The sequence below is a fragment of the Penaeus japonicus genome, unplaced genomic scaffold (assembly GCF_977035675.1).
Source record: "Penaeus japonicus unplaced genomic scaffold, GWHDUDI00000001_assembly GWHDUDI00000035, whole genome shotgun sequence".
Lineage (NCBI taxonomy): Eukaryota > Metazoa > Arthropoda > Malacostraca > Decapoda > Penaeidae > Penaeus > Penaeus japonicus.
In genome coordinates, this window is record NW_028234437.1 from 19924687 (window position 1) to 19949841 (window position 25155).

Here is a 25155-nt window from a genome sequence, read left to right on the forward strand (position 1 = left end):
AACATCATGGCGTCCCGTTTTCTACTCGGCAGGAATTTTGATGAGCCCGGGCGCGAGGCTAGACTGTTGCCGCTCAGCCTCAGTTCATCCTTGTGTGTGTGCCGCTTGTGATAGAACACGATGCGCCCAAACCCTTAAATAATATGTGAATAATATCTGTTCTGTGTCAGGATTTACTTCCCTGGGATTTTTAATGCAGCTTGTCCAAGAAATTCCTCCAAAAATGGCTGAACAAACTAATACAGGTATGGTATAAGAGATTCATATTGGCATTCCATTATTGTTTACATCCCATCAAGCACCATTGGCGAGCACCACGTGTTTCTTTTTTTCCCTTATGAGGTGGCAATAGGACCATGGTAGAACCTCTAGGACATTTATTAGAACCGCAGAACCATATATGCAGTAAATGACGGTTTGCTTAGAGAGAAAAGTCTGTCGATCTCTTTAAACTAAACGTAGGGCTGCCAACATGGAACAGGAGGAAGGGGGATTTACCCGGTCTTTCGCTCTCACTTCGTCGTAATTCTTTCCAACACCTATCTGAGGTCTCATGATGGCGTTTAGTTAATGGCGTTAACAGAACATGTATCATGCTTGTCGGAATTTAGAGGTTAAGCGAATTATAAAGTGGGTTATGGGTTGGCAGGCCTGTCGTGGTGGCGATCAGCTGGAGCTCCTTCCCGACATGACAGATTGTTCATGATTCTTATGATTCCTGGGGCTCTATGCTCTTAATGAATTCAATTTCCTTCCCTTTGGCCGTTTCTCCACCTTTGAGCGAAGTGGGAGAACGGATGTACCCGAAATAAAAGCTCCACGGGATGTCTGCGGAGTTGCATAGTCGGGTCGTAGGTTTAGGGTGGGAGCCAGATGGAATACGAGTTAATGTTTGGCACGAATATTGAGCCAACAAAATTATCTTTTTATGAGAAATCAAGGAAAACCGGTATGCTGCTGTGAACATTAACCAATATTTTTCTCAAAATCTCTTTCTATTTGTAATTGATTAACATAAAATTATAATGTACACCAAGAAGCATCTAGATTTAATGAATTGATTAATATTAAAGATATATTATGTTTGGCACGTATGGAAAAGAATAAGGAATCAATTATTGATCATGACAAGAGTACACTAAAAGAGAAACTACTATTTATGGAGAAAATCTGGACGTTACCATCACTATTGATATTGCTATCAATTAATAGCTTGTGATGCCGCGTTCCCTTTTATAGTTTTTATACACCACGGAATCAATCTGCAGCAACAAGAATGTCTATGTTAATTAGGGATGACATGACATATGCTCGGGGAATTGATGGATAACCACGAAAGAAGTTACTGACCACGGCAATTCATGCCAGTATTTCACCTAAAAGACTCGAATATAAACCCTAGTGCTTTTCTTATAATATCCTCGTTAATTATGGGTTATAACAAGGTTCCATAGGAGACATCTGTGTCAACCGATGGCTGCCATGACGATGTTAGTGTGTCAAGCAATCTCCAGTACTCGGGCAAAGCCTTAAAAACCTCACCACAGGATCGAGGTAGAACGTGCCTAGATTTATGATAATGATCTCGAAACTGGAAATATACATGGAATATATAGGCTGAGGGTGTGTTCACCTGTGTTGTTGCTATTGATTGTTTCCGAGGAAGACAAGTACTTTTTCGGAATCTGAAACGTCGGGAGTTATCCGTCAGTACCAAAATTGTAGGCATTTGCAGTGCCATCCTTTTCTGGTTAAGTTCTTGGAACTAAGATTAATTTTTTATATATAGCTTTGAAGGAAAATAGTGGAGCCTTTTTGCAGGGTACTGTCGAAAATTATGAGACTTTGTTATTCCCATACATTTTTGTTTTTTCTATATTGGAATGCCAAATCTTATAATCCAACTAGCATTGGATAATTAACAGGATTTGCACTAATATCAGCTAAGGATTTACACATGCAGTAAAAGGTTGATTAAATAATATCAGCAGATGGATGAATTCTTTTCCCTTTTTCTTAATTTTGCAATTGCGTTTGGTGTCTTCAATACAAATCTAGTTGAAGCATGTGCCGAAGGGCCTGCAAGTTAATTTCCCATCTTGTTCGTGCCGGATGATCTCTATGACCCACGTTCCTTAGGTGCTCTGGAAAAGGTTAACACGCCACCAATAGTATACACTCTGACAGGGTAAAGATAAGGTAGTCTTCTTGCCAGAATGCATGTGGTGAAGTTGTTTGGCTTTTGCCAAAGCATCCAAGGCAAGGAGACCAGCGGCGGACGTGCAGGAATGATGATATACGTTTTGGTGGTGCTGGTGTGGGCACCGTTTATCATAACACTTTTTATGAATAGTTTTCTCTTGTTATATTTTCACATGTGCATTATTTAAATTTTTGCTTGTTCTGATACAAAAACTTGGGTGATGAATATGTTATATGTTTGTTTTTCTGAATTACCACAAGCATAGACCCATTTGCTATTAAACCATCTTGAAGAGACATGCTGGACGAGAGATACTCTCCTATTTCCATGTTAGATAATACGTGTGTGTGTGCGCGTGTGTGCGTATACACATGTGTGCCTGTGTGCATGCGCACACATGTGCATTCATATGTGTGTGTGTGTATGCTTACATGTGTTCATGTGTGTTAGCATTTGTGCATGTCTTCTAGCATATGTGTTCATTAGTATTTTTTTTGGATTGCTGACTCTTACCTTGTAAAAATAAGATAGTGAGTATTTGTTAAAGTATTAAAAAAAAAAAAGAAAAAAAAAGTGAGAATTACTAATGATGCTAAAGAACAAATCATGGGCCAGAAGTTAATAGAAAATAAAAGTTTACAAACCCTCAAAGAAATGGGTATTGTCTTGTCCTAGTAGCAACTGTCAGCTGTGGAAAAATAATCTTGTATCATCATTTTCATTTTAATTTGATATTATTCATAAGTACTATCACATATTTCATGATATTTTGACAAATACAGAACACCCCTTATTTTGTTTTCCCCTGTATTCTAAGTTTGAATAAGCATTTGTATTTTCAACTATAAGAGCCAAGAAATTAGTTATACAGTATTTTTCACAGATTTTTTCTTCATTGTTTAATAGGAATGCTTAGACCACTGCTTTGACAGGGTACTTTCATCATAAATATGGCCGTCTTTGGGATACAGAGTGCAAGTTTACTTCAGCTGATTTCTCGGCAAAGCAAATTGAACCTTTACTGAGTTCCAGAGATAAAAGTGTTCTGTTTTGTTTGGCATGTTATTCTCAGTGGATTATTATAGTAAAGGATAACATTTTACACATGCATTGGTAAACCACTGTGGGCCTGGAATTATGTGTGAAGCACAGTTATGTGACATTCAGGAAGTGTCACAATGTCTGTGGTATTCTTTACTGACTCTCGTGTTGGTTTGAAGAATGTTTATGTATATCATTGTTTATTTACTTAATGTAAATCCTTAAAGGCTTGATTATTGCGTACTAATCTGTATGTTCCACAGAGAAATACAGACATTAAGTATTGAGTTTCAATCTTGTGTGTGTGTGTTTATGTGAATGTGAATGTGCGTGTGTGAATGTGAATGTGCGTGTATCTTTGTGGTTTTTGGTATTTGTATGGGTAGATATATGTGTAGTGTTCGCAATATTTTTTTTATTTCCCCACCAGCAACTATGCCAGAGTAAAAAGCAAATTAAATCCAGATCAGAAATTAGCTACTTAGCTAGTACATGTTGGAATGGAGATATGCATATTTTATAGATATCAATGCAAATTTTGATAGAATATTATCAATAGATACTTGATTTCCTGTTTGGTCAATAATATGTCTTTACCATAGACTGATATACCAATAGAGCATTAAAATTATTTATATATTTTTAGGCCTAAAGGCAGTATTTCAGGATTTATAGTTGTGAGCCTTTGTTTACATTCTGATGTCAAAAAGCATCAAGCAAAACTGAAATCATGTGTAGGTTTTGACGTTGGTAATGAGATTGCATACAAACAAAGGTGTCCTTGAACTGTACTCATCAACTTTGACTTTGATAACCTCAGTAAAAGACTTCTCTTTATCTCTCTCTTTCTCTTGAGTTATTTTATTTTTTGATCCATGTTAATGTGTTCCTGTATGGTTAGGCTTTTATGTAATTTTGTATCTTTTTTTACTATATGTATAAAAGATACATGTGGTGTTTGTGTTTGTATTGTTTTGGTTGAGGAAGCATTGGATAATTTTAGTGAAAGCATTGTGTTACCTAGGATCTATTTAGTGCATTGCCACCTTGCCATGTTGAATGCCCTTCCTACAATCTAGCTCTCAGCAGTATGAAGCCTTCTGATAGATTTTTTTCTTTATTTTATCTAGAGTTGTGGAAGGAAAGAGGTATAAAAGATGAGGTCAGAGTATGGAAGGTGTCCTTATTTGGCATGTAGATGTCTCTTAAGATGTGGTAAAGCAGGAAGAGATCACAGATATGAATATAGAGATTTCCAGATTGTGTTGACAGAAAGATGTGAAGGCATGATAATGCAATAATGTTGTGTGAATTTGATTTGAATGAATAGTGATTATAGTATCATTGCTGGATATACAGTATGCAAACTTTTTTGCATTAAGTTAGCATTGATTAGATTCCAGAGTCTTTGAAATTAGGTCAATCTGAGGGCAGAGGGTGCATATTATCCCACCTTTACAGAAATTGCCTGTCCTACAAAAATACGCAGCCTGATGAAAACACCCATGCCGTAACAGATCTGTTACTGTTGTACAAATATTTACACTCTCTTATGAATGGCAGCAGAGAGGACTTTACACTGGTTTCAGTCATCTCATGATGGCAGCATGTCTGTGTTAAGTCAACAAAGACTGTGAAGTTCGACATCATGAGAGTCATTATTTCCATTAATTGAAATATTCTCTATATGACATCCACTTTCAGAGCAAACATCTATTTTTCTTATTTATCTGCTTCTATTCATTGAAAAGAAATTATATCTCCTGGTGACTAATGGTATCCATACACTGTCTCGGCTTGTCAGAGTGCCTCCAAAAAGAGAGGGAGAAAGTGTCCAGGATTATATTTCCCCTCATGATGGCCACAGCTTACCTGCCCAGTTGCGATGATGAGTTGATTACTCGCCATGATACGAGAAGTCAATATATGATATATTTTAACAAGGGTAACATCTTGTAGTGTTCATGTGATCAGTATGGAGGCAGATCACATACAGTGAACATTTTGGATGGGGCGATACAACATGCAATACAGTCGTATTTCGGGTGGGGAAAACGGTCAATTTGGTAAGGCAAAGCAACAGTTGGATTTGATTGGGATGTGCAAGTTGGGAAGGAATTCGGTGAAGGACATTATTGGGATCTGTTATTATTGCTAGTGTGTTGAAAGAAATTGAATAGAATAGTTTTAGTGTAGCCAGCAAATCGAAGACGAGCCTCATTTTTTTCTTTTCTTTTTCTTTACTAAACTCAAAGGTTTTTGAAAATAGGATTATGTATGTGTAAATAAGGTAGAGGAATTGTTGTGGACTATGGAGCTCTTTTCTATATTTATGAAAGTAATGTTTGTTGAGTTTATAAATTATGTTTGTATGAGTCTATTATTTATATATATACAAGTGAAGCCTGTCTTCTTTATGGTTTAGTAGTTTTTGAGCTCCACTGGAAAAATATTGATTTAAAAAAGCTTAATGTTTACAAACTTGACACACACATGTGGAAACACACACATACACACACACACACACACACACACACACACACACACACACACACACACTCACACTCACACTCACACTCACACTCACACTCACACTCACACTCACACTCACACTCTCACACTCACACATATAGATGTATCTATCATCTGCCTGACTTACTTGTAATTTTGTTACTGATAATATTTTGATCATTATATATATATATATATATATATATATATATATATATATATATATATATATATATATATATATATATATATATATATATATATATATATATATCTTTACTGTTTTATATTAGACGTGTAATTCTCCATTTCTTTTCTTTTTTTTTCCCCCTTTTTTTTTCACTTATATCTAATCAGTAATATTTTACCTAAAAATGTGGGTCTAGGCTTACTTTGGAACCCTGTAGCTCTAGAGCTAGCACCATTACAGCCATTATATGTATGACTGTGTGCGCGCTTCAACTGTGAGCAGATCCCTATGTCGTGTCATGTACGCATTGACTCCCGTCTTATAGGCCTAATCGGTGCCGATATGTCATGACATCCGTACGCAATGGGTTAAGACAATTAAGATTTGTGTCTTTCAATATACTAATCTTATTTAGGATATTCTTTTCTATCTTCTGGGGAATGGGATAATTTGTGCTTAGGAAAATTCATGTTGGTGCTCACATGCACTAATGTATACTGCAGATTATGGTTATCTAACCTCTTGTTAAGTTATCGTAATAATTAGCTAAATTAATGTATTTGCTTAGTATTAGATTAATGTAAGGATTTGTTTGTTTTTTTCATAGGAGACCCTAAGCTGACAGATAGACAACCTGTCATTGAGTAAGGACTTGCTAGATGTCTTTGAGATACATGTTCTTTACATGTTGCATTTAGAAGTTAGTGAAAGGGATAAACCCACATCCTTTCACACAAACTTGACATAAAGCTTGAAGAGGATTGGCAAGCTCAAGGCAGTTCGTTACTAAACATAGGAAGACTGATTAGATGCAGAAGTGGATTCATATATTTTCCAGGTTATTCCATTTACTAAGAAGCAGCTTAGGTAACTACGCTCTCACAAGGAAGAGAGGGATTTCCTTAGGTCAGTTACAAGTAGCTTGTATTAGTAGGTTTTGCTGATTTCAGTGAGTGTGGTAGTTCAAAGCAAAAGGGATATATTGTTTTTAGATTTTGTATGGATGAGCACTTTTTTATTGAATCTTTTATTGTAATACTACTGTTATTTGTTTTTTTCCTATCAGCTTCCCCCCCCCCCCCCCCTTTAAACACATTTCCACAGAGTCACCAAGCAGTCAATTAGTAGGCCTAACTAACATCTCCTGTTTTAACTGACAATAAAAAGTTTAGGATAGTTTCAACCATGATAAGGTATAACTGCATAGCATATATTGGCAACAATGTAAAGTTTTCTTTCATCACCTACTAATTGCCATTGTTTAGTAAACTGTAAGAGAAATACATAGAATGAAAGAAAGTATTAGTAAAATATGAATATCAGACAATAGAATTCAATTTCAAACCGCTTGGTTAACGAGTGCTGCAGAGCGACTGATCTAGGAAATGTCGGGTAGGGTTTTCCAAAGCTTTGTCATCATATTCAAGTAGGCCCATCCAATCAATATTTTTTCTTTTTCTTTCTTTCTCTCTTACAAAGGGCCACCTGTATATTTATATTTACATAGAGAAGATTCATACTGAACATGTAAACAAAACAAGAAAGAGAAGAACAGGGAAACACACAAATATGTTGAGGGCCTTTTAGCTTTGTATGCTGGGAAGCAGCAATAAAGTGAAAGGGCTTTCTGTATATTCATGTGTTTCCCTCCTCTTCCCTTTATTGCTTTGTTTGCATGTCTGCATGTGTGTGCAATTTCTGCATAAGCCTATATTTAAACATACATATATCACAGTTAGCTTATAACTCAAGTATTCACTCAACACTGAAGAACATTACTTTTCAGCTTCAGAGATAAAGATACTAAAATAAGATGGAGATATATGAATATATACATTTGAGTTACAACTCTTAAAACACACACAAAGGTAGCAAACCTGCAGATACAGTGATGCTTTTAGTCTTCATTGTTTGCGTCTTTGGTGTTGGTGTTCCGTGTTTCATGAAAAGGGTGCAGAGAGTGGGAGGATAATGATAGGATGTTGTTTATTTTTAGCATATGATTACAGTGCAATCAAGTTACCGTATCAGGAGATGAATTAAAGAATTCAGCAAGTAATGTATAAATGGTTTTATGCTTAGGCCTATGTATGAGATCTAAAAGAATTAGTTAGCTTTACAAGATGTTATGTGGAGATAGCTTTTCCATGACGTAGTTAAAAAGCAAATGGTCTTGTAGGTATACATTAGTTTTATTTGAGATAGCCAATACATTGAAAAAAGAAGGAGACTATGCTTTTGATGCCCCAAATTATAATTCTAGAAAACACTTTTTACGTTATTGATTTTTATGTTTACTTTTATCATTATTTTTGTTTTGTTCAGTTACAATTAATTCCCTACTAACACATTTATCAATATAAATGTTATCAATAGTATATATATATATATATATATATATATATATATTTATATATATATATATATTTTTTTATACACACACACACACATATGTATGTGTGTGTGTATATGTGTATATATGTGTATATATTTATATATATATATATATATATATATATATATATATATTATATATATGTATATATATATATATATATATGTATATATATTATAATATATATTATATATATATATATAATACACTATATGTATATACATATAATATACACACATATACATATAACATATGTATATATACATATAATATATATATATAATATATTTTTATATATATATATATATTTATATATATATAAATATATATATATATATATATATATATAAATATATATATAATATTTTTATATATGCACACCAGAAGTTTTTGAAGGTAGCTGAATAATATGAGTAATAGTTAGCTATATCGTGATTTAGTCGCAAATGTCCTATCAAATGTTTATTCCTGTTCCCACTTACCATCATCACAGAGATCTCTTGGTAAAGTTATGGAAGTGTGTGCTGTGTTGTTTGGATATTTGGTCATGCATCTATGGACATAGTGATAATAGAAATAATGGTTGAATGTTGCTGTAACTTGTAAGAGATAGAGTTTTCCTCAAGGTGAGTCCTGTAATAGATATGCCCTTCCTTTTTTCTTTCTTTTTTTGGTCAGTCACTAAATTATATTTCTTAAGTGAGTAATCATAGTGTAGGAATGTACCAATATGGTGTGGTCAGTTTTAGGAAAGTCTGATGTTGTATTTACCAGCAGTATATCAGGAATTTGTACTTTATTTTGTACAGACTTCCTCCTATAAAAACACTCGCCATACACTTTTTGATATATCTGTACATTAAGTCATAAAAAAGGAAAGAAGTGTGTGCCACTCCATGAACGAAAATGAATTATATAAGGCAGCTTTTGTTTGCTTGTTCATGACTTCGAGCTGGGATTTCCCATGGGATTCCCCCTGCTCAACATAATAAAGCTTAACAATCCACAGCATTGAATTGGAGGATTTAGTTTCTTTATATTCATGACATGACCAATGGATGAGCAAGTATCTAATAAAGCATTTCATCTTTTCTCTCTTTACATTTCCTTAATTGCTTTTTCTTCTAGACCAAAGTTCTTCTAACTGTTTTCACTGTGACCCAGTTTAGTTACATGTATTACACTCATGACCTTCTTCAATGTGTATTGTATGTATTTATTACCTTTTTTATCTGTTTTACTAAATGTAGAGAGAGAAAAATAGACAGACAGACACCTGAACACGTTCTTAGAATTTGCTTACATTGATGATTTATCTGTTTGTTTCCTTAGTATTAGTCTGGCCAGGATTCTTTGTTGTAATAAGAGTATTTCATTTAACCAGACAGATGTATTATTTGTTAATATGATGTGAATTAGGGTTCATCGGAAAGGGAAATAGGTTGCATGTGTACATATGCACACACGCAGACATACATGCATTTATGAGTGGATATGGGTGTATACTTGCTTTGTGGTGCATACATTATCATGTGTGCATGAAATTTATGCCTTCTGTGAAAGAAAGCACTTCAATCCCATTTAGTTGAAAATTTTGGAAAGATAACCAATCTTATCAAGGATCAGCCGTGCACTGGGTCAGATTTCATAGTATTTAGTTATGGTATGTGTTGGCATGGCAGGCAGCTCAGCACTGTCTTGGAGGCAACTGTTGTTATGGTATTTGAAGGCCTTTTCATCATCTTTTCTCAAATTTGTAGTCTATTTTCCCTTTTGGCTATAAGAATGGTGTGTGAGAGAGAGAGAGAGAGAGAGAGAGAGAGAGAGAGAGAGAGAGAGAGAGAGAGAGAGAGAGAGAGGGGGGGGGGGTATAAATTCCATGAATTGGAAAAAAAAAATAGTTTAAGAGGGAATTCAAGGAAATCACATTTGTCCTGGTGTGTATTTAGATGAAAATCATTATTTCACAGAAGTACAGTAGAATTGTGTCAACTTTGAAGTTTTAATTTGAATACAGTTCTTTTTATAGTTACTCTCTTCAAATATCTAGGTCTGCTGTCAGATCATATCATATATTTAAGATTTCATAGATCATGCAAGTTATTAGCCACTTCACCAACTAAGCCATCTCTCTATCTGTCTTCCAGCTCCACGCATCAAGCAGGAGCGGCTGGATGAGCGGGAGATCAACCAGCTTGCTCAGGAGATGGTGGAGAAGAACAAGCAGAAGATGATCTCCCAGGCAGCGCAGATTGCCCAGCAGAACCAGGCCTCTCAACAGGTGCGGAGTGAACGTCTGCCGTGGACTGGTTATATGTCCATGTTCATTGTTTTGGTTGTACATTTCTGAGTCTCCTTTTACTATTTTCCCGCCTCCTTGTCTTTGACATGAATACGGATATAAGATATGTAAGATCAACTTCGTAGGCATGTACATAATATTTGACCAATCACCCTCCTGTAGCATTAGAAGCTCTTTGGTTAGATGCTTGTGCATCTTTCTATGGCTTTTTATTGGGTGTGAACACTGCTCTGTAAGTGAATTTATCTTTCTATCTCTTTTCTTCTTCCTCCACTTTTTTTTTCCTCCCCTTTAATGCTGTACTCTTTTCTTTCTTTTGTTTTTTTCCTAGTTCACATTAACTGATTCTACTATGCATTTGCAGGCTCTTCAGCGTGCTGGTGGTCAGCAGATGATCACATTCTACTTCAACCGCGACAAGAGCAGCATTACGGCAAAGGAGGACTCTCTTGTCCCCAACAAAGTAGAGGAGAAGAAGAAAGGGACCATTGACGAGGAGAGCCAGAGAGGGCGCTTTGGCTGGTCCACGATCCACAATGCCCACATCCCATACTTGTTTCGCCGCGAGGACAAGTACTGTGCCGTGAGGATGGTGGAGACAAAGCTACTAAACAAGTACCTCAACTTCCTCCCACACGAGATCACCACGTGCATCCACGTGAGAAGTTACTTTATCACTGAGGGAGAGGCCAAGCTACTGAACGAGATCAACATGAAACATTGTGAATTTCAGTTTGGACGGGACCTCTTCACGACCAAAGATTTAGTAGTGAGACTGCATGATGCACGGTGCTTTTACAAGTTCCTAGATACATGCTTTAAAAAGCTGGTACAAAAGTCGCCCGAGCAGAGTGAACACTGTGGGTTTGTTAGAATAAATGGTGAAAGCGTTGTGCCGTATACTGTGAAAGAAAAACAAAAATATGTACCTCTGTTTTATTTTGAAGGTGAAACTGACACATTGAAATTGAAAGCAGAAAAGATAGATAACTGGGAACTTGCCTATCTGAAATTTTGTTGTAAAGTTCAGGGTATCAGAAACGAGCTGTTTGCGAGTGATACATGTGCAGTGGTCAGTCTTGAGGATGTGCAACAGTATTTCCCCAAAGACACGCTCTTTGAAGACTGGTGGCCCCAGAAAACAGCAGAACCAATGAAAGTGAATAATCCTGGCACAAAACTGGGTGGAATCTGGACACAGAGACCTCCAGGAGGCTCTCCCACTGCCCCTCAGCAGAGCCACCTAGCCTCGTCATCAACCACGTTAACGCCCATAGCAAGCAAACCTCCGTCAATGCCTATCGCCACCACCGCCAGCCACATCACCCCTGCGGCAGCGGCGGCGGCAGCAGTGTCAGCAGCGGCTGTCAGCCCCTCAAACTCGCTGACCTCTCTGACCAATTCTCTCAACTCATTCTACTCTTGGGCCAACCTGGTGAACGGCCAGGCAGTGGCTGCTGCAGCGGCCTCTGCCTACACGGGCACTTCCAACATGCAGGCCCTCCTGTCTGGCCTCACCATGGAGCAGATGAGACGGTTACAGCCTCAGGTCTCTCTGCCAGCCACCACACCACTAATTCCCACAATATCCGTAAGTAGGCTTTCAGTTTTGTCTCTATATCACGGCTTTTTTGGCTAATGCAAATTAGTAAAACAACATCACTTACCCTAGACTTTGTACCATTGATGATTGTTAATTATAGTTTATTAACCCATTCGTGCCGGTTGACGTGCTATCACGGGGTTGAAAAATATCCCCAGACCCGGGTGACGCCCTGATACGTGCTGCATTTTTTGGCTTAGTCCCGGGCAGGGCAATGTGACGTGCTGAAACGTCAGCAATAAATCGTTAGACTGTTCTCAAATATTATCGTTTTACACAATTTCTTAGATTATTACTTTAGTTTAGGTGTTTGAAAGTCATAAAATGAGATATAATGTTAAAAAAATGACGTCACAGAAAACTATGTGATATTGATGACATCACGGTAATTTCTGCTTCTTGATCAGTTGAATAAAAAGATCTGGGTCGAAGATCTATTGTAAAATCAAATGTGTTTGCCCAAGAAATAAAATAAAGTAAAACATTACTAATGCGATACTACTTCTAATTTGTTGATTACCCATGATATTATGTCATGCCACGTCACGAGGCACATGTACATACTCATATATACGTGTATGATTATTCATATCATTCTTTTCTTTTTGGTAAAAAAACAAACTATAAAACATGTTTTTTGATGCCCAACTAAGAGATTGCTACCTTTGGTATTTTCACATAGAAATGAAGAATATATTGAAAATTCAATAAAATAAAACTAAAAAGACATTACTGTAACATGTTTTTTGACTAAGATAACTCATTTGAACATGACAATTTATGTGCCTTTACATTGTAGACGCATTCATGAAAACCATTAGAATAGGGTGGGTGAAAAAGGCTCTTGAGAGGATCAGCGTGGCCCCACGCAGCGAGAAAACACCCCAGCACGAAGTGTAACATACTTGTTATCTTCCCAGCGTTAGCGGGAGTAGGCAAAAATATTAAAAATTATTTCACAGGGCAGTAAGGAAATGAATGGTTAATTTGCCAACATGTGAGAAATGATAAAAGGAAAGCTCTTGACTATGTGTGATTTCTTATTTTCTCACATTCAATATACTTACACTGTCCTTATGGTGGTTGTGGTGTGTGTGCACACAAAATTCTAATAATTGTTTTTACCCAGCAAGCAAGAACTCAAGTATTTGTTAGGCATTATCCATGATTCAGAAGGTCTTTATTGTTATAGTATAATGATTCATTACATTTTCAAAAAAAATATGTGCATCCAGTTTGTGATACTTATCTTTCTCTTTTATTTACTGAAAAAAAAAGTGGTACATGAATAGAACCTCACAGTACAAACATTAGATATAACTGTTGATACTATAAGCAAAGCCTTTTGAATCATTAAAAGAATGATTAACTATGTAAAGTCATGCTCAATATAATCTACAGGTTCGATTTATCATTAGAAACACAGAATATTACTTCCCATGATGGTCATTTAAGTTATCTTGGTTCAGTACATATATACTAAATCTGAAGAATATTTCTTGTATTTTTATCTGGTGGATTAGTAGTAGAAGTGTATTATCATAGTATCAAAATGATAGGAGCAATAAGTTCTGGTTGTATAACCATAAACATAATGAAAATGAAGATATCAATGATAGTGACCATACTGATGAATTAGATGAATTTGAAAGGTTATCATACACTCACACAAACCATTGAGGTTCATTTACAGTTTGAAAGATGGTAGAATGCAGTAATGCATTTTATTTAGAAACACAAATTTTACCTCCCTGAGAATCCCAGCTCCTAACCATATTACCACAACGACCTACTAAAAGGATTGTCTAACCAGATGCCTGTGGGCACTCGGCAGAAATGAATTAGAAATTCAAGTCACAAATCAGGTTACCGAGGTTATATCTATGTGTGAAAGATAGTAGAATGCAGTAACGCATATAATATAGAAATACAAAGTATACATCCCTGATAGGGGATTGAACTCGGGCCCTCTGAGTGAGAATCCCATGATAGCGAGGTTTTACTGACAATTCCCGTGGTTAGGAGCCGGGATTCTCACTCAGAGGGCCCGAGTTCAATTTCCTGCCGGGGAGGTAAAATTTGTATTTCATTTACAGATTTAGTAGGTATAATTGCAGACAGTAATACATGAGAACAGGTCTGTTGGCTGTAGGCCTTACTCTAGGAGTGTCATGGTGTATAACATATTATACATAGTATGATGTTTAAAGTTGTGAAGTATATATATGTTTAAATGTTTTTTATTACACTAGATTACTTGATTCTCTCTCTCTCACACACACACACACACACACACACACACACACACACACACATAGATATAGAGATACATACATATATGTTCATGTCTCTAAAGTGGTATACCACAACATAAAAGCATGGCACGTCTGTGTCAGATGCCTAAGGTTTACCAACTGTACCATAGTTATGTTTCCAATGAATGGCACTGTCCAAATGACAAATTCATACGAGAAACTACAGTCACAGGTTGTACTAACAAAAGATAGTTAAATTTTGATACAAATAATTTATTGTACAGTTCCACGAACATGCAGTTGGTAATTTAGTTTGTGCTACATCTGTGCTACATCACAAAGGGGATGAGAGGGATCATTTATTATATATGGATCTTCCTTATTTTGTGTATGTATATGTTCATCTTATATATATCGTATAGATTATATTTATACATATTTCATATGATTATGTACTTTAACTTTACATTCCTGACTACTGTTATCATTCATTTTATTTCACTTTCAATAATTAGTGGAGAATCCACATTTTCTTAAAAAGATTACACAATAGGTATGCTTTTTTTGCCCATGTCAATTTTGTTACAGATTTTTCACAATTATTCCAATATTTTTACCACAGTTGCCATGAGTTGGTCATGCTATTGACATGAGCAAAGGCTTCTGAAAAACAATTTACATCATTTTCATGTCATGTACTTTGCAGCTAGAAAATGGCTGATAGTCTCAAAGCAGATTGCGCTAAAACACCACTATTAACCCACACAGGACGGGTGGTACAGCATGTGTACCGGGTTTCTCGAATGCAAAAGCCTCGAGATTCCGGGCGCACAAAGAGCCTGTGCCAGCTATTCTTACTTTAGGCGCGGCTTCCCCTCATAGCGCGTCCAGGGCGTCTGACAAGAAAACCACAATACATGCTATCACATCACCCGGCGTGAATGGGTTAAGACATGATACAGTGGGTGACTGGGGGAATTTTCTGTTACATGCCTCTATTGGTCAGTGATGCACAACCTTTGTCAAAGAGTATGATTAGCTGGCAATACAGTTAGAACACATAATTTAGGAACTTCCTCTGATGGCTCCAATTATGGAACTCTCAGATATTAAAAAAAAAACATTTTTGTTATAACATACAGTAAGGAGATAAAGTATAATTTGTTATTCATCTGTATGCTACTGTTTCAAAGACAAGTTCTAAAGAGTGCATTATTCTGAATTGAAAGTGTATAGTTATTCATACATAGATATTCATGTCATTATTCTCTTTTTAGTAGCAGAAAAATATTTAGGCAACACATACAAAAGCTGTGGGTTATAGATAGATAAATAGATATGAATATACATATACTTGTTTGTTTATTTATCTATTTGTTTATAGAACGTTGTCTATATTTATATTTTTCTTTATTTGAAGTTCTAGGTATAGTAAAAGAATTGTCTTTTATTTCTAAGATTTAAACTTTTATGGTATATTTTATGGTTTCCAGAAGTTCTATTAATAATTTTTGACTGATGAATGAGACCTGTCTTATTCTAAACCTACAAAGTGTGGCTAGGATTTGTACTCCAACACTTCTAATTTTGATCTTGCAGTTTTGGAACAGCTTTGTAGTGCAGATTAAGAATTGGAATACTAACCCATGGCCTTTTTATTTGTTATCTTTATTGCATATTTGATATTTTACAGTGTAAATATATGTATATACAACAAAATGGTGCTGAGCCCTGAAATATTCATAAAGCATTTATAATATTAGATATCCCACTTTTAATTTTTGATTGATTGATTTGTTTTCATATACAGTTTTTTAGAAGTGTGGAAAAATATTTGAGTGAAATATCATCCTACTCTTGCTTAAGTCATGATTTACTGTTCTCATTTTATTCAGAGAGACTGTTTTAGGGTTTAATTTTACCGCACCACCATTTCAACCCTGCATTCATATTATAGCTTTTGAAAATCATGCATTTCCCTTGCTGATGGTGCTCTAGAAAGCATGAGTTAGATCGATATTAGTGAAGTCTTCCAAAACTTGCAAGTTTAATACAAGTGAAGGAGGGAGGGAGGTGGGGAGGGAGGGAGCCCTTTTTAGATTTCTGTGGATTTAAGGTTTTGCTGGTAGGAGATTGTTGGATTATTCTCTCTCTTTCTCTTTATTCGTCCTCATTTCTTCCCTTAGTAATTTGATATATTGATAGTTTTGATGGTAGTGATAGTGATGATAGTAATGTCGATAGATTTACATAGAAGCTGAATGTGTTCATGAAAGATTATGAAGCTACAGTAATAGCTTTCTTAGAATTCCTTTGTGTGTGTTTTTTGCAACATATAACTTCAGCTTACAGTCATCTTGTTTATTACATGCTTCTAATTTTAGAATTGCTGTTTTTATGCCATGTAGGTTAGGTGTAGTATTGCATCATAGGTAATATGGTGTTTTGTTATGCCATCTGGAAAGTTTACAAAATTATAAGAGGGAGGGGGAGGGGAAGGGGGAGAAGGTCCAACATAACACTGAACCGGAAAAACTCAGTGCATATCATATTAAAAAGTTATTATAATGTGATTAGAGTTAATGAAACAGGATGCCAATAGAATGAGCTGTTCTCTGCCCATTGTAGGCCAATTAGCAGTAGGGGAGTGAATAAAAGAATAAGTATGAAGTCAGTTTTTTGTTGGGACATTTACACATGTTTTTTATTTATTATTTTGTTTCTCACCTTATATTTAATGCATTTGTAAAAACAAATCTTTATTTAATGAAAGCATGTCTCTTACTTGGATAGTTTTTTTATTAGAAAGTGTATCCTGGATTTTTATATTTGTTGCTCATTGTTTATGAAAACATACATATATGGTATGAGGGTAAGAGTTTGCATTTTGTGTGTCTGTTTTAGATGCAAGTAAATTGGAAATTATTATTAAAGAACAGTTGTAGGCATTTAAACATATATTAACTTCATATATTTAGCATATATCTACTCCAAAAGAAAGAGGAGAAAAAATAATAAGAAAGACCACCATGTTTACACTACAAGAGACCAAATAGAATATAGAATAATGATATGGGATTTATGTTTGTGAAAGATTTTTGAGATCAGAAATATAAGGATTATTTTATGACAAGGAAATGTGAAGTGTTCATGGAAGTTTTAGTTTGTCCTCAATGGCTCCACAAATGTGTGGTTAATTTCTCAGTGATTTATATATTCTTAGTGTAAAAAAAAGGATAAATATGGGTTGATTCTTATATGACTTCATCAATGGCCTGATGGCCTCATCATTGGCTGCCATTACATAGCTTCAGGGACAAGTAAATAACAAAAAGAATAAGGCAGGAAGTACCTTTTTTTTTTCTTTCTTTCTATATTTAATTCTTTCTTTCTCTATCCTTTTTTTATCTGTCTCTTTGCATTTTACAAAGAGGAGTGAAGGAATAACAGCAGACATTTGTTAGTAGGAAAACATGCTCATGTTGAAGGGGATAAAAATGTAAAGAAAATAAGAAGTATAACATGGCACACTAATGGACCAAGGGAACACACAATGATCCCTTTCCAGGACTTGGCTTGAATGCTCCTTTCTCTTTCTAGGACTTCAACCTTTAAAAAAAGAATAATGAAACAAAGTAAAATAAGAAAAGAAAAAAAGAAAGTAAAGTAAATAGTGAGAAAGTAGATGAGATAATATATATTTTATTGTTATTATTATCATAGGAATGGGACTACAGTTGACCCTAGATTTTTATATATATATATAGAGAGAGAGAGAGTGTGTGTGTGTGTGTGTGTGAGTGAGTGAGTGAGTGAGTGAGTGAGTGAGTGAGTGAGTGAGTGTGTGTGTGTGTGTGTGTGTGTGTGTGTGTGTGTGTGTGTGTGTGTGTGTGTGTGTGTGTGTGTGTGTGTGTGTGTGTGTGTGTGTGTGTGTGTGTGTGTGTGTGTGTGTGTGTGTGTGTGTGTGTGTGTGTGTGTGTGTGTGTGTATCACATTGGTCATCTCTCATGGTGATTGTCAACAAATTCCTTTTTTATTGTCATTAAATTATTGTGGGTGTTACTTTTGGATCTTATTTCTGGGTTGGTTATTTTAATCATCATTTTTATATGGGCAGACTTATGTAATAGCTATGATATGATGGATGTCTCCTCATTCTAAGAGAGTTCACTTTTCTGAGCTGAGAGATTTTGTTCTTTTCACATTTATGAAAACCTGACTCATTCTCTTACAGGCCTCACAAAATACAGTTCGGCCGCCACCTCTAGTTAGATCTACTTCAGCGGCTGCCTCATCCACCTCTACCTCTTCCAACAGTCGCTTGTACGTATCAATTTCATTTTGCCGACGGTTTATTTTGGTGTTGAATTTATCACTGATTAGTATTCAGTTACCATTCATGATATACTATTTGTTTCAATGTTTCAATATTATATCGGCTCTGCTATATTTTGATTCCATAATTGTGTAACATATTGTGCCATACATATTTCTTCAAAGCTGAATGATTCTACTGATAATTTTCCTGTGGAGGTCTGGACGTTTGCATAACTCCTACTCCCATTCTAGGGCCAGCAGCACGTTAGATGCCACGCTTCGTCAGCTGGGTTATTCTGCACAACAGATTAGCCAGTCCGCACTGAATTCCCTAGTTAATGCTGGAAACTCGGCTTTACATTCATACAACACCAGACAGACCAACAGTAGTTCACATCATGTGAGTTATTTCTTGGACTATTGGTGGGTTGCCATTTTGTTTAAAAAAAAAAAGTGTGGTTGTGTGCACAAGAACCAAATTGTTTTACTTAGGTCAAGTATGGTAGCATTGCATTTAACTATGTTATAATTTTATGTCTTTATAGTTTCATTGTGAAAAAAGGAGTCATTAGTATGTTTATATGTGAGAATACAAGTGGATTGACAAATATTTAATGATAAGATTGAAGTTCAATTATGCCTGATGATGTTCACTACTATCATAATGATACCTACGTGTAGATATGAAGATATATTTAAGAGTGACATCTAATGGACAGTAGTCTTTGTATCATTATTCATTGATAACTAGAAAATTAAACTAACCTATTTTTTTCTCTCTTTTTCTCTCTCTTATATCTGACAGAATTCTTTGGCAAATAGCAGCTCAAAATCCATGTCCAAAGCCCCTCCTCCCCTTATTCCGGTGTCAAATGGCATGCGACCCGACAATCTATCTAGTCATAAAGGTGTGGGTAGAAACGGGCTCGACAAGCAGCGCCTGGCGGACACCCCAGCCTTTAGACCAGACCCGACCAGACAAGAACCTCCCTACAAAGTCAGAAAGGTAAGGTCCCCTACGGTGCGAGGAAATGTACAGGGTTCGTTAGGTCTTCGTATGTGGTGAAATTATTGTGGATAAATATTGTAGTCTGTGGGGTAGGGTTAGCTAACAATGTAGTATAGTATTTTTTTTTTCTCTCTTTTTTTCCTCTTTTCTTGTTCTCTTTCTTTTTCTTGTTCTTTCTCCTTCTTGCTCTCTTTTTTTGGTATGTGTGCTTTGTGAACAAGTTTGTATGTGCAGATGATAGTATATAATTATTTTCTTTTTAAATTATTTATATAAATATTTTTTTTCATTTTAAAGTTACTGATACTATTATAATGTATTAGTTTTGTAGAATTGTTAGCGATCACATTCTATATGCAAGTTAACACTTCTGCAGAAATGGGTCTGAAAAAGGTGTCAGTGGGTGTGAAAACAGTCCGAATTTTGATCTTCCAATAAGTGCACGAACCCTGTATGTAGTTCTAGCATTTACTTTCTGTGAAGACTGGTGGTCATATGTCAATAACGATGAAGTGAATATTGAGAATAACTCCTTGGAGGAATTGAACTTTGTGAACAGCACGATTTCCCTTACAGTTGGTGGTTGACGGAAAGGCTGTACTCTGTATAAACCGGACAGCTTACACTCATCAAAACCCCTCAGATTACAATATGGTGGCTATTCAAGATGTGATAAAGGATTTCTTCCCTGCAGCAACCCTAACTGAATGCATTGAGGTGTTCCAAAATGTCCTGACAGTTACTGTATATAAAGCCAATTGGTAAGACATAATCTCACTTTCTTGCAATTTGGGTAAACAAGCATCTATATGACAAATTTCTGTTTATTATTTGTATTGAGAAAATAATTATAAAGTCTTCATTAGACTTGCTGAAGTTTCATTTGAAAATATCATATTTTTTCTTGCATCTCTAGAAAAATGGTGACTATGTAGTTGATGCATTCCTATTTGTTTGTATGTACAGATGATTACTGTGATCAAACTAAATAAGTAACAAGAGGTACCCTCTCTCCCAGCCCAGACCTTAGATATTACAGCTACATTACATATGGTGGAGCTCTTTCATTGCAAAATTTGTTCTCTTACCTCTCTTGCAAAGCCTTCGATCCAAATAGTATCATCATTAATGAAGAGCTCTCTCTTTCCCATTTTTTATATTTTTGTTTAGATTATTATTATTATTTTCTCCTCTTACTTTGCAGGCATCAGGTTAACACATTGATGGAAGCTTGGGGTAGCGCTGTTGCTCCAGATGTTGTACCGCTGATCTTCGTGTCTGACCTCAACACATATCTCTCACAGATCAAGTACATTTTCCAACGACACAATGCCCTTGGCCAGCCACAGGCAAAACGGATAAGGACAACTTGATGGTTGGAGGGGTTGTAGTGAAGGGTACAATACAGTAAGACCTCATTATTGGTGTATTTTTTTATACCCAGTGAGAAGTTCACAGTCTTTTCTGTTCAATCAACCAAAGTTATCATCAGGAAATAAATTGGCATCTTGAAGAAGAAAGAGCAAGTTTCCGAAGTATCTGTTTTATGTTGTCAACCAGTTAAAGAGGTTTTGGTGTATATGTATGTTGGAAGGCCAGATGGCAACAGGGATGAGAGTGATAGCCAAGGTGAACTGTTGTAGAACGCTATCAAGATGGTACTGTTGTAGTATTTAATGAAGGGCTCTCGGTAAAGAAGCCAAGAAGTACATGTGATAGTAAAACTGAAAAAGTGTAAGGTGTGCTGAGTGTGGACTAGATTGCATGCCTGAGTTGCTGGGAAGTTTGAACATGTTCGTTGACCGACCCAGTTTGTTTGGTAAGAAATGTTGATAAACATAAAAAAGGAAAAGGTAACAACCAATTATTCAGTTGGAAGTAACTGGTACACTTTATTTCATTTGTACTAAAAATGAAATTGTGTTATGTATGGGATTGTTACTTTCGATTTTTATTGTGAAGTTGAACATTACGGAGAATGAATGTTGTGCAGTAGAAGAGGAGAAATGTTACTGGTATTTTCTCTCGTATTTAATCTTGCCTCAGAAGGGGTCAGGGGTAGTTCAGCAGGGTGGCAACACGCAGGAGAAAAGTAAGGTTGTGTATGCTAGTGCAAGACTGGTCAGGTTTGCAGTACATGGCCCTGCTCAGAGGTCAGCAGAGAATCTCGCCCTGCCCACAACAATGACCTGAGATAACCAAATCAGGGATTGAGTTGATGTAATTTTGTATTTCATACGATAAAAAACAAAACATGTTCATTGTATGATCCTTTTTTTATATATATATAATTACTTTGGTCTTGCCATTCATTTTTATGATGTCTTTTTCCTTATTTATTTGTGTTATTTATATCATCTTTGGATTTTCCATTCTTTCCAGCCTTTGCATCAAAGAGCCATTACCTAGTATGCAAGTAATTTCTTACCGGAAATTTACTTGTATATGATATACAGCCTCTGATATTGCTTTGAATATTGTGACCTGTATACTGCCTTATATTTTAACTCATGAAATGCACAAGTCCACAATTCCAAGAAGAGAACTTAAATTTTCTATGAGTAGGTAACAACTATCAAAACTTTGTTTCTTGAAGGAGTTGTAGTGTGAAGTTGGTATTGATTTTGATAGGTAAGCTCAACAGCAAAGTGTTAACAATGAGGCACATATGACTTCTGTGAAAGTCATTTTCTTTGTACCTGAAATTTTTTCCCCTATAGAAAGTCCCCAACAAAATGCTTGTTCAGACAGTATTATCAGAGTGGCAGATGGCATCATGTGTGAATGTTCTGTAGAAGCCACATGGAAATACAGCTGTGGTTTTAGTAGTGACATGCTTCTGTCTCCAGAACTATGCCTTCACTCGTGTAATAAATGTTGTTTTATAAAAGAAACAAATGTTTTTATTTTTCATTATCACATTTTGGTTTGTGTAAAATGTATATGACTTGCATTTAAATTTGCAGAACACAAATGTTTGATTAGTTGTGAAGATATGTTGCGATATGTTGTTTTAAAAGTTGAATTGGCAGCCATTACACATTACACGTTGTGCTGCTCATGTGCGCTTTTCCCCTTGCTCTATCCCACCCCAGCCCCACAAAAATTGATTTCTTGGAAGTATCCCAGATAATTTTAAGTTTTGATAAAGCTGAAAAAGCTTTTACATTCAGTAGGTTCAGCTTATTATTTTGGTCCAGTACTGTTTAACGTTGTTTATATTGTTCCTATGCAATGGGTTTCGAAATCTGGAGCTTCTTTTCCACTTATAAATATTGCCTCTATAGTTTTATTCCATCCAATTTTTTTTCTCTCTCACTCAACTGATGATTTATTTTTATATTTTGTAGAGTTTGCTATTTTTTTAGTTTCTAATGTTTTGTAGGATGGCATATGAACAGTACAAGGTGCTTTTACCTATTTGAATAAGGAATTAATAGAAGGTGAAAGGAAATATGCCTTAGGTGATGAAGTATCAGAAGTACGACTTGAGAGGTTTACCCTTAAAATACGTTTTCTTTTCCTCTTTCCTCATTATTTTCAGTTGTACAGGACATTTTCTAATCATTTTGAAGGAAAGCTATATATTAAAGAAAGGACACTTCAGTTTAATGCCTTTTTACATGGATTTGATATTGATAAGCAAGCTAATGGGTGCCAGTGTAAAATCAAGGTTGTTAACATGAGAGGAATAAACAGTGCAAACCATATGCCTTGCATAATGTAGCCGTGCCAGGAGACCTATTTATTCTACTAAGGGTGTATCCACTTCTTGAAATGAGCATTGATTATTGGGATAGTCTTTTATAAAACTTTTTGTTTTCGTTTTTTTTTTAAGCTGTCTATAAGTTCTGAACATTAGCTTGGAAGTAATAATCACTTACATCAGCATTAATATTTAATTGATATTGGTGTAAGCTGTCCCTTTTCCTAATTGGTTAAGCTGTTTTAACAATGATTTCAAGGATTATTGTTATCATTTTATTCTAATGCTAAGAATCTAGTGCTTAACTTTAACTTGTAGCATCAGCTGTTGAATTTATCTTTTATTTTTTATTTGTAATATAAATAATGTTATGTCCCATTAGTATTATTTTGTATGTATCTTAACCTTTTTAAAATTATCTTTGTCATCAAACACAAGAGTAAAATTTTCTGAGCTGTAGCTATAAAAATTTCAAGCCATGTATATTACCAGCAGTGTTTTTTTCCATATTTGATATATTATTTAATCAAAATGTTTTAGATGTGAAAGGAACAAACAAGATATTGGAGTTGTGGATTTGAGTTTTTCTAGAGAGAGGGTTTGAAAAGGTCATCAAACAGATTCTCCTTGAAAGGTACTCAATCAAAGTGATTATCGTGGCCATGGTAGACTTTTTGATGCCAGTGGGTACAAGTTTTTGTCATGGATACAATTCCTGAAAGTTGGGTCATTTGTTGAGCAGGCTTTACAACAAAGGTACAAGATATTCATGTCAGTTTAATTTTGCCCCCATATCATTATATTTAAGAGTAGTGTCTAGGTTATTTTTTACAAATGTAAAGGTAAGCTAACAGAAGTATTTATGAAACATGTCAGCCAGTGCCAATACAGATGCAGTGGAACTATTTAAACTTGTGACAATAGTTTTTTTTCTTCCTTTCTTTCTTTCTTTTTTTTTCCGTCTTCTTCTTTTTCTTCTTCCTCTTCTTTTCTGTTCTTTGAAACTTGTTAAGTGTCACTCATCTTTTTTGCAGATGCTGTGATTCTTATCAAGTTTCGGTCATAGCTAAAGTTTACACCACATGAAATGTCTGCGCTTTATGCTTACCAGTTTTTTCAATCTTTGGAGCAACTTGTCATATCTTTCCATTCCAATACATGATAGTCATAACCACAATGTAACTTAGGCCAAAATACAGCCTTACATGAGGATTCATAAATACTTTGGTGCAGTCATTCCTGATACTGATTAGCTTTATGTGTGAACATGGCGTAAAGTTAAATATGTCGAAAGTACACAGACTAGTATTGGGGATTTGCCATTAAAGTAATGATTTATCCTAGTGCAAAGCTTCAGAACTCAGGCTCGGAAAGCCTACGAATGCTAGCAGATATACAGGTTATTTAGCTAGTATTATTATTTTATTGTGAAATAAACACGTCATAGACACAAGGAGTTCATGGGATCTTCAGGAATGATGCAGTTCTAATGAGCCTCAGAAATGTGTCAGTTCATTGTAAAAATTTTGTATATATACAAATAACTTATTCCCTTTTGTGAATGTATATTTGTAAACATATGACACCAAATAAAATGACAAATATTTATTTTCTTTGTGAAGT

At 35.4% G+C, this 25155-nt stretch overlaps 1 protein-coding gene across 9 annotated transcripts; it reads left to right on the forward strand.

The window, feature by feature from the left end:
- On the forward strand, positions 1–25138 carry LOC122252923 (uncharacterized). Of its 9 annotated transcripts, none has more exons than XR_015190524.1 (9): positions 1–245; positions 10488–10621; positions 11007–12233; positions 18735–18823; positions 19070–19217; positions 19623–19823; positions 20203–20277; positions 20403–20587; positions 21031–25138. XR_015190524.1 is itself a non-coding variant. In XM_086531531.1 (9 exons), the coding sequence occupies exons 2-9, from the start codon at positions 6755–6757 to the stop codon at positions 21197–21199; spliced, it is 2247 nt and encodes a 748-aa protein (XP_086387657.1). In that variant the 5' UTR covers positions 55–245; positions 6553–6754; the 3' UTR covers positions 21200–25138. The 9 variants fall into 9 exon arrangements, 5 of the variants coding, with proteins under 5 accessions (XP_042871556.1, XP_086387658.1, XP_086387657.1 ...); XR_015190523.1 differs by having other exon boundaries at positions 19034–19217; positions 21031–21247; XM_086531531.1 differs by lacking the exon at positions 20203–20277 and adding an exon at positions 6553–6812 and having other exon boundaries at positions 55–245; positions 19034–19217.
- The last annotated feature ends 17 nt before the right edge of the window (positions 25139–25155 follow it).